The following is a 14,170-nucleotide window of genomic DNA, read 5'->3' as shown; positions in this document are numbered from 1 at the left end:
TTTAATAGATTCAATATTTATAATATTCAACACCTTTTTATTTAATTTTTTAGTTTTATCAAATAGTAATTTAATATAAGTAAAATTGTGTTTCATTTAATAGATTCAATATTTATAATATTCAACACCTTTTTATTTAATTTTTTAGTTTTATCAAATAGTAATTTAATATAAGTAAAATTGTGACACGAATAGAATTTTATGGCTTTCACAGAAATAATCCAAAACTCCAGGGACTGCCTTGGTTCACATTAGCAGCACAAAATGAATTTTGTTTCGTTCTTCTTTCTTGTTTCCTTAAGTTAGGCCATATTTTCTGGGTTCCTTTCTAGTGCCTGCTTTTCATGTTATCCGTTTATAAGGCAAGACAAAAGTGCTGATAGATTTTTAATCTGTATAAAGATTAACTTATCCCTCTCTATTAGGCTCATTCATAATTGTTGTATATTGAACCTATACAATGTTGTTTTTCTATGCAAGCATCAAATGCTAAATTAAGATTAAATATACAACAGAAAAAATCATTATGATCCTTGTTCGTTATTTTCCTCTCCTGATTGTGAATGTACACGGTTTCTCAGTTGTTCAAATGTCTTCATGCTCTCCGCATCAAATCCTCCAGCAAACTGGTAACAAATCCAGGCCAATGTCATACATGACGATTTTCATATTATTGCAAGCTTGAATAGGCACTAAATGAGGAGAATAATTATACCTGGTGTACTCGGAAAGCAAACCGAACCCCTTGCAGAAGCAAAAACTCTCTATTTGGTTCCTTTTCAGGTCCACTCATTGCATCAAGTTCAGATGCTACACGTTTCATGTATTTCTTAGCCAATTGCACAGACGACAGCTTGATCTGCAACAAGGAACATGTTCTTATGAACAACTTATACCATCAAATCACTTCTAATTATTGAAACAATATGAACCATACCTTGCCAACAACTCCTGTATCGGATAACCAATCAACTGGAATTCCAAACTCCTTGTATCTTGAAGTAGCCATGTCTCTCGTCCGTAAAAGAGCATATACGCTATTTTCAACTCTGGCAAAAAGTTAAAAGAAAACAGTAAGACTAGAATTTCATATTCTCTTAATTATATAAGAATTTGTAAGAAGCTGTTACGTACTTCTCAAGCAATCTGTACATCTTCTTCAATGCAGCGTCACATGAGAGATTGGGATCATCAACGAAAGACGAGACCTGTTTATGTAACTTCATTAAGTCTTGATATTCGAAAGCTGCCTCTCTTAATGCATCAGCTTTACTTTCAGGCCAATCGAAATGCTTCAGAACTGCCCGTTCATCGACCTAATCAAATAATACCAAAAAAGAAAACAACAGTTTATCCAAGAGTCTCAAAGTATGATTCTATTCCATTCCATTTCATAAGCAAATGAACATGAGAAGCATACCAAGAAAGAGAGCTCCTCATCAAGCCAACTTACGAACGCCACCAGATCATCAATGCTGGTGAAGGAAGATGCTCGAACTTCAGTTGCCAACGACTGCACAAAATCTCCTTGAGTTTCCACGTCAGCTTTCACCTGATTATTACACATGATTTGCATCATTACTTGGTGAAACTTGTACTAATTTGCAAGATTAAGATGAAAGATCAATGAAAATAAAGGAAAAAGTTTAACACACAGCTAAGAGGAATGATGATCTGTTCTCAATCTCTCCAATCATGTTGCTCCTAACATCAGGTGCATTGGATTGTGAAGAAATCAAAGGTGATGTATCCTTCTTCGCTTCACGCTTCATCAATGACTGGTAGAATTCAACTACTTCAGGAGCTCGGTGTACTTTATCACCACTTCCAGCCCCTCTTGGCAAGCTTCCAGGAGGAGGAGGTGGACGAGGTGGTCCACCAGGTGGCGGCGGCGGCGGAGGTGGGCCACCAGGTGGTGGAGGTGGTACTCCACTAACAGGATTGCTATTTGTACTAGCTGACACACCACCAGATGGTTTCGGAGGTGCACGAGGCACCCTAGGAGGCCTCTTCTCGATTTCAGAAAGCTTCATCTTGCTTATTGTTTCAGAATCAACAGTCTTACCATCAGTAGATTGGTCATTTGAATTCGAATCTGAATTACCGGAAGCCATTGCTTTCTCTTTTAATTGAGAAAGTTGCACTGGCAAACTTATAGGCTTGTCTCTCCCTTCCGTTGCTATTGCAGCTTCACCGAACTTCGCTGCTCTTGCTTTCCCGGCCTTCTCCTTAATTTGCTTCTCCCTTTCCAAGGCTAATCTGTGCCGGTCTTTATAGGCAGGATATTTTTCAGGCAGAACTCCTTCAACCGATTTAGACATTAAGTGGAAAGATGACGCAACAGAATTTAGAGAGTCGCCAGGGGAAACTTGTGTTCTGATAGGAGGAAGATTCTGAGGAGTTTCAGGAGAGTCAGGAACATCTTGCTCCATCCTCCCAAATGAAGTGATGGCTACGCTGTCACTAGCATTTCTCAACATCAAGGATTCCAATGGACCCCTTGATCGAAGGCTCACGCTTCTCCTGCTTGGCGATCCTCCGGTAAAGGATCTTGATGGGGATGAAAAAGCACTTGAATCATCTTTGCTTTTTCCCCATTTCTTAATCTTTTGGATCAAACTAGGTTTCTTACTCATATTACTATATCTGCTTGTGGAGCTATCAATGGAGGCATTGTCAAAGTCCTCACTTCCAGGAGAAGATGGATGAGAAAAGTTGCTTTCAACATCTGTGTCCACTTGTCCACGTTCTGATCCTGCATACTCTAACATTAGCTGTTTAGCCTTATGTTGAGACTTGGGACTCAGATTCTTGTTGAGATCACGGGCTGAAACTTTTCCTGGAGGTGCTTGGTAGTTTCTAAGCTCATACCTTAGGCATGCATTGACCCAACGAAGGTACACTAGCTCCTCAACTTCACTAAACCTATTCAATTGAAGTCCTTCCACTTGCTTTACTAAATCATCATTTGCATGCCTCAAATTATTGACCTCGTCTCTTGCAGCAGCAACCTTTTCGCTCTGCAGCACCACGAGATACAAGGATAGAGAAATTAAGCACATGCATAAGATATTTAAGCTGTGTTTTTGTTGATAAAAGATAGTATGGCTCTTACTTCTGTCATGTTGGAAAGAGATGTTACTTTAGCTTGTGCAGCATCTAGCTTAATAGTCAAGTCCCTTTTTTCATGTTGAAGCTCTTTATTCTTCCTTCTAAGTTCCACAACTTCCACCTCCAACTCCTTCACAGCCTTGAGTTTCCTCTCAAGTTCTGCATCTTTCTTGAAAGCTACTTCCTCTTTGACTTGAAGACCCGAAACTTGCTGCTTGAGCAACAACAATTGGCCCCTTGCCTGATTAGCATCAAGCTGAATTTGCCTTTGCAGCTCCTTTAGCTTGTTCCTTGCCATCTCCAATTCCTTCTTCGCAGTGGCCCCTAGAGCAATTTCTTCTTGCAACTTCTTCCTCTCGGCTTGTAAGGAGTTAATGGTTATATTCAACATGTCTATCTCAACTGTCTTTATCTTAAGCTGCCTTTGTAATTCTGTGATGTCTGATTCTTGTTCCTTCAAGCCGTAGTACTCAAGCAATTCACCTTCAAGTTTCTCCTCTCTTTCTCCCAATTCTCTTACTAGGTTCCGCAGACGCTCTAGTTCACTTGCATTGTTTGCAATCTCCTTTTCATACATCTTATCTTTCTCTGCTCTGCCAACCTTGTCAGTAGGTAAAGGATATTCAATATCCCCAGAAAGAAGATCTTCAAATTCTGGTAAAATATCCTCATCTTCGAAGTCAGATGCAATCCCTGGAGCTCGGTCAAACACACTGCTTATCAGCTTGACCTCCTCCTCGTCTTCCTCTTCTTCTTCTTCTTTTTCTTCCTCCCCCTGCAATGTCAAATTGCAAAAATGTACTGAATAACAATGAAAACGGTATCTAATTATTCCAAAGACATATGCAACCAAAGCCATATTAGGCGCAGTAAAAAAAAATGAGATTGGAATTTGTTTTTCATTTACTTACGTCCTTGTCTTTGAGGAAATCATCAGAATAAGTAAACTGCTCTTTGTCTCCCCTGTTGCTTCGGTGTTGCTCACCATCTTCTGAATTTCAATTCAGCAGTCCAGCCATAAGTAGCGGTAAAATGAAGTAAAAAGCACAAAATGGAAACAGCAATGGCCGTTCCTCATATAACTTACAAGCCATATTTTTATATGCAAAATCAATGAACAATACATGTAACAATTAGGAAGGCCAACAAACCATCAAATGAACATAAGTTGGTTGAAAAATTACCTGACGGTTTGGTTGATGCTCCGGAATTATTAAGGTTAGCCTGCTTAACTGCATAGGCTGCAATTGAAGCAGCAACCAAGAAGCCTAACCTGACTATCATGTAGGAATTGTTGATAGCAGAATCTCATGTACAGAAACAGGCAAATTCAAAGATACATCTCTATCCATTTCTCCCTAACCCCATAACTGACTATTCAAGCCATCAGTCTCTGAATCTCCAACAGGCAAGGGAAGCTTTACCTATGTAAACCGCAGACTAATACAAGGCAATAAAATTTTCATTATCATCTTATCATGTTATAGACCTTAAAAAGGCAATATGGGTTCGCAACAAAGACTATTTGATAAGCACGTCAATGTAACAAGTGGCCAGTTTTTCTTCAAAATAGATGTTGACAAATTTGTAGAAGAAATTGACAAATTTACCATTCTGTTTCAAAACAATACATAAGAGTTAACCCAAACCAGAAAACAAGGGTGAGGGAGACAGAAGAAGCAGTAAGTTTAAGAAATAATATGCTTGTTCTACTATCTAGTTTGAGGCATACATGAGATAAAGGTGTTAAATAGGAGAACGGGGAAGGTAAACCTAACTAACTGTCTTGTCTCACCCTATGCCCCCACTATAAATGGCATCTTGTTGGCTATTACAAGTAGCTAACGCTGAGTTCTGCTCCCTACCAAATAAATACTCTTGTTAAATTAACTCAAACCCTATGACTGAATATACCATGTTCTGGATATTCACTTTTTAATAAAGCTTATACGCTTCCAATCTTAGTTTTTGCAATGTCAAAGTGAAGATTATGACTTTTACACTTTTTGTTGGTATTCTATTTTACTTTTTGACTGCTTTCTGGATGTGTTTCCTTGATCCAAACTCGTGAGGTTTTTTAAGGCTGTATTTTTTTTCTTTAAGAAAAAGAATATATAATAGATTTTTTTTTACACCATAAAATAGCCATTAGATTAATCTTATCCTCCATCTAGAAAGTGGTCCAGGCTAAGAATAAATCATAAAGGTAGGGTCAGCTTCTTTTTGGCATTTGCAACATAAGGTAGAATAATAGGCAGATATAGGTAAGATAAGGCTGAGATTTAATTGTAGGCAATGGACTGCAGCATTGGTAAGATGTAAGCCAACCATGTACAGATATAACCCCAACTTTTTGCTGATTCACTAACAAAATCACATGTTGCCTTTTTGGATTTAATCTCTATTAATTTTTTTATGTACCTGACTTACTGGATATTTTTCAGAAAAACCATGTGCAATTATCCATCTCTATGTTTTGGGTGGCAGGATTAAGGTAATTCTAAACACACAGTTAGCATAACAAAAAAAACCAATGACCTGGCAAAGATAGGGAAGACGGAAGAAAATCTGTTGTCTCCATTTTTTTTTTTTTTTCTCAGCTGTCTCTCCTTCAATTTACGACCGGTGGCATTTTTATCCTACTTTAACCCTATTGACTATGATTTACTCTGATTAACTTTGATTAAAGTAAGATAAATATGACACAACAATTTGAATGAAAGACAAACTAGAGGATAGAAAGATGGGGACAACAGATTTTCTTAAGGAACATACAACATTGACAGGAGCCTTAACAACATAAACCAATGTTTGGCCAAAGAATTTGTTGTTCTATTATTTGATTCAGCTATTCATATTTCCTCTTTACTTTTATTGATAGTTATAGAAGTTAGTTAATTTTTTAATTCTAATCCAACACTTCTATTCTATTTTACTATCTAGTGCGAAAAAGCAAAACCGACTTATCAAAAGACAGAAATAAAAAAAGAAAAAACACGAAGAAAACTCCTTTTCTGAGTCTTAAATATAGTGGTCTCCACTACAAACAGTAGAAGCCAAATTATTATCCAAATTCCTAACGAATCCGGTGGCCATGGGCTTCTCAACGACAATATTATATTTTTCAGTCAAAAACAAGATAATTTCACATGAAAACAACAAAAGAAGTAGTAATAAATCGCACAACAACTAGGTAGCAGATAACTCCATAAAAGACAAACTAAATGTTTCGACAAGAAAGCATCAACTAGTAAAGTTTTTATCTATCGAAGCTGAAAAGAGAATGGAGTTTAATTTGAAATATTAAAACTAGGAAAAATGCATACCTGTCTGTAATGCTTAGATATAGCAAGAAAGAAGCTCTTGTAGTCACCTGAGCAGGAAAGAGAGAGAGGGAATGACTAATTTGAAAATTTTGAATATAAATCATATCACTGTTTAACTTGCTAGTTTTACTTGTTTACCCTAAACTTTTAACGTTAATTACTTTATGCAAAATTGCTAATGCTTTATTCTGTTCAGGCACACAGTGCATCATCATCTCAACTTGTAGAAAATAGGGAAATAATCCACAACAGACTTGCAACTTCTAAGTAAAATAATTGCATCCAACAAATTTACGATTGCCATTTTTTTGCTCAATTAAGAGTCAATAAGGTCTGTAAAGTTTAGCTCAAATCGCATCAATTCACCTCTAACAAATTTTGACAAATTAACCAGAATACAAATTGATCAGTTTTAGTTCCAAAAGTTTATGAAAATTGCATCAATCCTAACTGCCAAGTTTGAGGGTCATTTTAACTCTTAATTCATCTTTTGCTTCTACTTTAACTCAATGATTTAGGCTTTGACACTTATATTCAACTTTTGATTCTACTTTAACTCAATGATTTAGGCTTTAACACTTATATTGATCAACTTTTGCTTCTACTTAACACTTATATTGATCAGAGTTCTTTGGTGCTTTGACATTAAACATATTCACCTATCGTTTCATTGTATGCCTGCATATTCTCCAATCAATAATGAAACCAATCAAATATACCAAGTTGCGAAAACGATTATACAATACTGACCCCAATCCCAATCACCTAATGCTTTTAACCATCCTCAAGGATTTGCTGGAGGGCATAAATACAGAACGTATAATTGAAGATCAAACTGTTAATATAGATTTGTATGGCATCAATTCTTTGCTTCTTTTAATAAAACCGGAAGTAGCAAACTTGTAAACACTGGCCATAGCCGCGCTTTCCATATTACAGAATCAAACACCGTCTTGTACAAAATCCTCATTAAAGAGCACGCATTTATTGTGTCATGTCCAGTGTGGAGCTGTTGTACTCACGATTGGTTGTCCCATTTCCATCTCCGTCCTACCTCCTCGAGAACTTTAGCTCGGGCTTGGTTTTTCCTAGCTTCATCCTCTATCCAGGACCTGCATTACATGCTTCAAGTGATTAGAACTACTACATACCAAAATCAAAACCAGAATGTTACCATACACAGTTTGCATAAGGGTCACCAAAGGGGCAGTTACCATAGTATATACTTATGAATACATCCAAGTTTGTTTATCAGCCTGTTCTAGAATATTCTTCTTCGACAGTATATACAGCAAAAGAACAGTCAAATCATAAAGCTAGACACATAATCTCTATCTTAGAAATCTATTCAACAGTCTTCAGATTGGGATAACTGGGATATCAACACATACTCAAAAACAAAATATATTATCTACCACAAGTTTGGCTGTCCTACACTTCTAATCTACTGACTCGGAAATTATGATAGAATTGCATACTTCAACACATTTCCCAGGATTCTAGCCCAATTGCACACTACTTCAACATAACTATCAAAATGAATAGAGCTTGCCGTTCATCGATAGATCGAGCTTCAAAACAATGATGATGATAAACTAGATGGATAAAATATTATATGTACCTAAGAATTTTAATAGCTTCTATTTCAGCTTCCAATATAGATTTTGTATCGAGTGTCCCCTCCTGCTTGGTCTGTAATTCATTAAGCAATTCTTGTACACTACACTGCTCGGACACATACATAGCCCTTTCAGATACAAGCCTTTCCGACATCTCATCAACCTCTTGTTTCAAACTCTGAAGCAATTGCCTCTGACAGTCCATGGCGGCCTTCTCCTTCAACAACTCTGCCAAAGTTTTTTCCTGAACAATTTTCTCTTTTTCCAAATCATGTAAAGCTGCAATATAGGACTTCTGAATCTCATCCCCATAGGTTCTTTCTTCATCCATTTTTTCATTCCAAAACCTTTCTATATCTCCTTTGTCAAGCAACTCACACCTTATTTCCTCCAAAGCAGTTTGCCTCAAAGAATTCTCAGCTTCCAGTCTTAACATTTCATTGCGAACTGCTTCAGCCATCCGGCCACTTGTCAGTGTCACTGCTGCTTGTGACTTGGTTAAAGGTTTCTTTGGTTGAAACCGCCTACTTTTTCCTGAGTAAAATTAAGCAATGTTAGTCAATTCATATGTGTTTCACTGGAACTGAACTTTTGTGTGTGAAACTGTTTGATTCCACCCATAACACCATCTCTTCTCCGACCTCTGAAAGAGGAAAAAGGAATTAATATATATTGAAATGACCTAAAATAACCTGGCAAAATCTTAGCACAGTGAAATATAATCCTCTTGACCTTTCTTAATTGTTTTTTATGTGTGCCTTAGCAATTGGTATATAGAGAATTTATTTCCTCGTCAAAAGCAGCAATATTGTCATATTTTCTGATCTGGCCGACATGAAGTTTTGCACTTCTATAATGCATGATCAACACATAAGTACCGGTCAAATCTTCTCTTTCAAAAAAATGCACTTAAAAAGGCTGATTTCTTAAGCAGCAATGAGCTATATAAGAAAGCCAGCTCCAATTTCAAAGCAATTTTATTAAAAAGAAAAAGGAAGATGGTAATAGAGGAAAAGCAGATACCAAAGACTTTTCTGATTATGCTCTTGTCCCCAGCTAACATGTCAACAAGAAGTTCAGGTGATGCATCTGAATTGATCTCCTTCACATCCATATAATCTACTTTTGTTCTTGACATCTGAACTGTATACAAGTCAGGTTTTAAAAGCTAGAAAACAGATCTGTTGATTTTTTTTTTTTCAAGTTGTCTTTTTTTATCAAAGAGGCTAAAAGGGAAAGAGACATATATAGAATTGCTCGGATGAGAGATAGGAAGATGCGAGATCTCGGAAAAGTTAAATGTGTGAAGGATGTGGACCAAAAAGTCCTAGTTGGAGATAAGGATATCAAGGAACGATGGAGGTCCTATTTTGATAACTTATTTAATGGAGATCGCGGACAAGAGGTTGGAGATATAAGTATCCCTCACGATATGATAAATCGTGAATGCATACGGAGAATTCAAAAGGGTGAAGTCAAAATGACATTAAATAAGATGAGATTGAAGAAAGCAGTAGGACCTGATGGCATCCCTATTGAGATTTGGAGATGTTTGGGAGAGAGAGGAATCGAATGGTTGACGACGTTCTTCAACAAAATTTGGAGAAACAATAAGATGTCATCCGAATGGATGAAAAGTATCCTAATCCCGTTGTATAAGAACAAAGGCGATGCCCAAGATTGTGCCAACTATCGAGGAATCAAATTAACGAGTCACACTATGAAACTTTGGGAGCGAGTGATCGAACAAAGGCTAAGGAGGACGGTGAAGATCTCGGAAAACTAGTTTGGCTTTATGCCGGGAAGATCAACTATGGAAGCCATCCACCTAATGAGGCAATTAATGGAGCACTATCGAAATAAGAAGAAAGACTTGCATATGGTTTTCATTGACTTGGAGAAGGCATATGATAAGGTACCAAGGGAAGTACTTTGGTGGGCCCTAATAAGGAAAGGCATTTCGCGGAAATATGTTGACATCATAAAGGACATGTATGAGGGAGCATGCACGAGTGTACGCACCAGTGTTAGGAAGACTGAAGAGTTCCCTATTACGATTGGAGTGCATCAAGGTTCTGCACTAAGCCCATTTCTTTTTGCCATCGTTATGGATGAACTAACGAGTTCACTTCAAGATGGTATACCATGGTGCATGTTGTTTGCAGATGATATTGTGTTGGTTGATGAGATGAAAGAAGGCGTCAAGAGGAAGTTGGAACTATGGAGACAAACTTTAGAATCTAGAGGCTTTAAGCTGAGCTGAAGTAAGACGGAATATTTGGAGTGTAAGTTTAGCGGCGATAGGAGTAGGGAGGCAGGGACAATCACCCTAGATGGGAGAGTTGTTCAGGCATCGGATTGCTTTCGGTATTTAGGATCTATTATCCAAACGGATGGAGAAGTAGATGGAGATGTTGCTCATAGGATTAAATCTGGTTGGGCGAAGTGGAAGAGTGCTACGGGTTTCCTTTGTGACCCCGGCATGCCAAATAGATTGAAGGGAAAATTCTACCGCACGACAATCAGCACTGTTATATGGTACGGAGTGTTGGGCAGTGAAACACTGTCACACTCATAAGATGTCGGTGGCGGAGATGCGTATGTTGAGATGGATGTGTGGTCATACGAGAAAGGATCGAATGAGTAATGAAATAATTAGGACAAAAGTAGGGGTTACATCTATTGAGAATAAAATGAGGGAAAACTGACTAAGGTAGTTTGGCCATGTAAGACGAAGAGCGCTTGATGCGCCGGTTAGGAGGACTGAAGAGTGGCAAAGGGATGTAGTGGTGAGGGGTAGGGGAAGACCTAAGCAAACTTGGAGGAGGGTGATCGAGAGTGATATGAGTTTATTGGGGATTGAGGAAAATATGGTAGTGGATAGGAAAGAGTGGAGGGAGAGAATTTGTGTCGCTGACACGACTTGATTTCACGGTTTTATATGATGGTTCATGTTAGCCGACCCCGAATCATTTCGGGACTAAGGCTTTGTTGTTGTTGTTGTTGTTGTCTTTTTTATCAATTCATCAAAGTCATTTCATACATTTGAAACATATTTTACCTGTTTTATTATTCCTGGCATAAATTGATACTCTAACTGAGCTTTCCAATTGATCAGATCCTGTCGAGAAATAAATCTGCAGCAAAACATGTTTTACCGAATGAAAAGCAAAAAAAATGTGTACACTTCACATTAACAAATAAACAATTCACCTGAAACAGAAGTTCACCAAAAAAATTCCACCAAATTATAATATGCCTATACCTTTCTGGGTGAAAGCAGAAGCTTTTGTCTCCCTTTGAGCTATCAGAATAGCAACTAGTCCCAGATAGTTTGCTGGGTATGAAGCCAGCCTCCGCAAGAGCTGCTCCCCAAACCCCCCAGAAACAAATATTTAAGGAAGCATTATGGCAAAGAAAACCTCCAAAAGGCAACAAAAATAATAATTAAGTTTTACCTTGGATGGAATCAAAATCAGGATCTTCCAAACCCACATCATCAAATGCTGCTACCACAGAACCAGAAAGTAATTGAGATGGAGCAATTCTATGTTTCGGATTCCTGCAAACCAAAAAATTATTGCTAAGCGAGAAAGTGAGACCATTTGCATTAGAATTTAAGCATTATCAGTTCCATAATAATGTCAGCTTTTCCATAGACAAGCTAATACCTTTCCAACAATGAATGCAAACGGACTAACCATCTTGCATACTCCCTCCTAGTGCACAATTCATCGGCCCTTACATCATCTTCAATGATCTGCATACCTTAATTAAATTTGAGATCTTTATGCTCAGAACTGGACAAAAAGATCCAATAACATCAATATTAAATTTACGGCTCAAGGGTGAATAAAGAAATAGCAAAGAGCATTGCAGCAAAGTTACAGAACTTAAGGTCGAAAATGATCAATTATCAGACCAAGAGATTAAAATCAATTGGACACAGATTTTGGCACCAAAAGTAATCTACTTAATAGCCCAAGCACTAATTCAAATCCACCAAAGTATGTCCATTTGCAATTTATTTGTGCATCTACATTGTTTTGTTCTCCCCCTATCTTTCTACCAGCCAGGTGTGAGAATTTCAACAGCTTGGCATATGCCTCTACATGTTGATTTAGGTACTGCGTATAACAAACACAAAGATGCAAAGAAGGATATGTTGCACGGAAACTCTTCTTCCCTAGCGTTTCAGCGTTTCGTGTCCGTTTCTGTTTCCGTTTCCATTACCGATTTCTAGCTCAATTTTCTTAGAAATAAAGTTTGCTGTGGTCCTTCCGTTTCTGTTTCCGTGCAGCATATAAAGAAAGCAATTGGTTCCACACAACCATGACAAGTTTAACTGCAATTAATATACACAACTGCAGTTTTTCCTTGATGGAAAAAAGTAAGAACTATAGTGTCAGGAGAAGGAAGCAACAACACACCTTAAGTTTCTTCAACACTGATAGAGCTTCAAATTGAGTAGAATCCACAAGCACTGATATTTTAACTTGTTCAAGCTTCCTTGTAGACACTAAAGTAGGGGAAATTAAAATTAAAAAGACATCCAACGTTTGAAAGGGATTGGAGGAAATTAGGAGTCTCAGGAAAACGTAATCAATGATTAAAAAACGCACTACAGAAATGTACAACGAAACAAGTCCAACAGAGTGTAAGGGGATTCACATATAACAGTAATAAAGTCATCAGAACTGACCGAAATTTTAGATTGTAAATTTAGCTTGGATTCTCTGGAATAATATATAGTTCAAGGCTTAAGCTATAGAAACGGCGTATAACTTTATAAAGACGCAGAGAAAAAAGCAACATATGAGAAACTGTCTCGATAAAATTACCTGAAGACAGGGTTTCCCCAGTGGCTTCGAGCGTGGAATCTAAGCTTGTCTCAGAAACGGAAGCATTTTCATTCGAAACGCCCAAATTCGAATCCTTAGCTTCAAGTCTATCTGCTTCACCAATGGTTGGACTTACCACTCCGCTCAAGGGGAAATGAAATTGAAACTTAAGCCCTGCAACAAAAGAGTAACGACTTAGCAGTGCAGTTCGATTATCTAAAGCCAACCAACCACCAAACTATAGTCAAACGGACAATTCTGCCATTACCTTTTCTACTGAGCGAGATATAAGCAATAGCAGCCGCAAAAGCACCGACACAAGTAGCACCAAAAATCAGAATGGCAGAGAAGCCTGCAGTCCTCAAACCATCAAGGGGGGGAAAAAGAACTAGCCAACTTCAATAATTTAATAAATTGAATGGCAATCGAACCTTTTTTGGGATAGCTCCGAGTAGGAGCTTGAACAACAGCCCAACCTTTACAGCCGTCATCATCAGCGGAGGACTGGGGAGGAGAGAACCAAGAGAGGTCGCGGACATTGTCGGAGAGGGAAGCTGAGAGGCGGAGAAGTCTAGGATTGGTGGATCTGAGAAAAAAGTAAGGAGAAGAGGAGAGATTACGGCGCCTCGGAAGAAGAGAGGGTTTAAGGGCGATACGTAGCAAGAAGGAAGGAGAATGAGTAGCAGATGAACACATTTTTACTTGGGAAAATGAAAATGGATCAAATGTCAAGCATTGTCTACGCTTTGTTTTTGGTGAAAGACATGCGTCATTTTTTTTCTTTTCTCTATCTTATGTTTTGCTTCGTCTCGGGTATCTTGACAACTATACTTTTGTTGTACTTAATCCTTATAATATAAGAAATGGAAATTACTATAAAAAAAAATTGTTATTGGAATCTATGGGTCGGTTTGGCTAGCTGTTTGCTGTTCCGTTTGTTGTTGTCTTTGGAAAATGCTGCTTTTTCAGAAAGCAGATATTTTCTGTTTTTGTAAAAAACTACTTTTTAGGAGGGGTGGGTGTCTATGGGATTGCTTTCTCGTCCTCATTTTTTATTCTGACCCTGGTCCTGGTCCTCGTCTTTGTCTTCGTTTTCGTTTTCATTCTCATTTTCATCTTAGATAGGAAATTTTCATTCCCATTTATAAAATGGGTAAAATAGTAGTTCTTATTCCTATATCCATGGGATTAAGGCTCTGTTCTTTATCGCTGAAAAAAACTGAACCGAACTGAACTGGATTGAACTGAACTGAACTGAATTGAACTGAACTGA

At 37.8% G+C, this 14,170-nt stretch overlaps 2 protein-coding genes across 3 annotated transcripts; both read right to left on the bottom strand.

The window, feature by feature from the left end:
• Positions 1-380: 380 nt before the first annotated feature.
• On the bottom strand, positions 381-6,490 carry LOC136234589 (protein CHUP1, chloroplastic). Of its 2 annotated transcripts, XM_066024125.1 has the most exons (10): positions 6,438-6,490; positions 4,296-4,551; positions 4,023-4,102; positions 3,116-3,886; positions 1,656-3,020; positions 1,421-1,552; positions 1,135-1,316; positions 938-1,049; positions 716-859; positions 381-626 (listed from the first exon to the last, which is right to left on the bottom strand). In XM_066024125.1, the coding sequence occupies exons 2-10, from the start codon at positions 4,393-4,395 to the stop codon at positions 525-527; spliced, it is 2,988 nt and encodes a 995-aa protein (XP_065880197.1). In that variant the 5' UTR covers positions 4,396-4,551; positions 6,438-6,490; the 3' UTR covers positions 381-524. The 2 variants fall into 2 exon arrangements, with proteins under 2 accessions (XP_065880197.1, XP_065880198.1); XM_066024126.1 differs by lacking the exon at positions 6,438-6,490 and having other exon boundaries at positions 4,023-4,099; positions 4,296-4,908.
• Positions 6,491-7,052: 562 nt separating this feature from the next.
• On the bottom strand, positions 7,053-13,709 carry LOC136234615 (uncharacterized). The gene is made up of 11 exons (XM_066024128.1): positions 13,329-13,709; positions 13,166-13,249; positions 12,898-13,071; positions 12,487-12,575; positions 11,728-11,816; positions 11,515-11,618; positions 11,322-11,421; positions 11,118-11,193; positions 9,080-9,194; positions 8,059-8,590; positions 7,053-7,549 (listed from the first exon to the last, which is right to left on the bottom strand). The coding sequence occupies exons 1-11, from the start codon at positions 13,591-13,593 to the stop codon at positions 7,456-7,458; spliced, it is 1,722 nt and encodes a 573-aa protein (XP_065880200.1). The 5' UTR covers positions 13,594-13,709; the 3' UTR covers positions 7,053-7,455.
• Positions 13,710-14,170: the final 461 nt, after the last annotated feature.

This window comes from Euphorbia lathyris, chromosome 1, assembly GCF_963576675.1.
Source record: "Euphorbia lathyris chromosome 1, ddEupLath1.1, whole genome shotgun sequence".
Classification (NCBI taxonomy): domain Eukaryota; kingdom Viridiplantae; phylum Streptophyta; class Magnoliopsida; order Malpighiales; family Euphorbiaceae; genus Euphorbia; species Euphorbia lathyris.
This window is presented reverse-complemented; position numbering and strand designations above follow the sequence as displayed.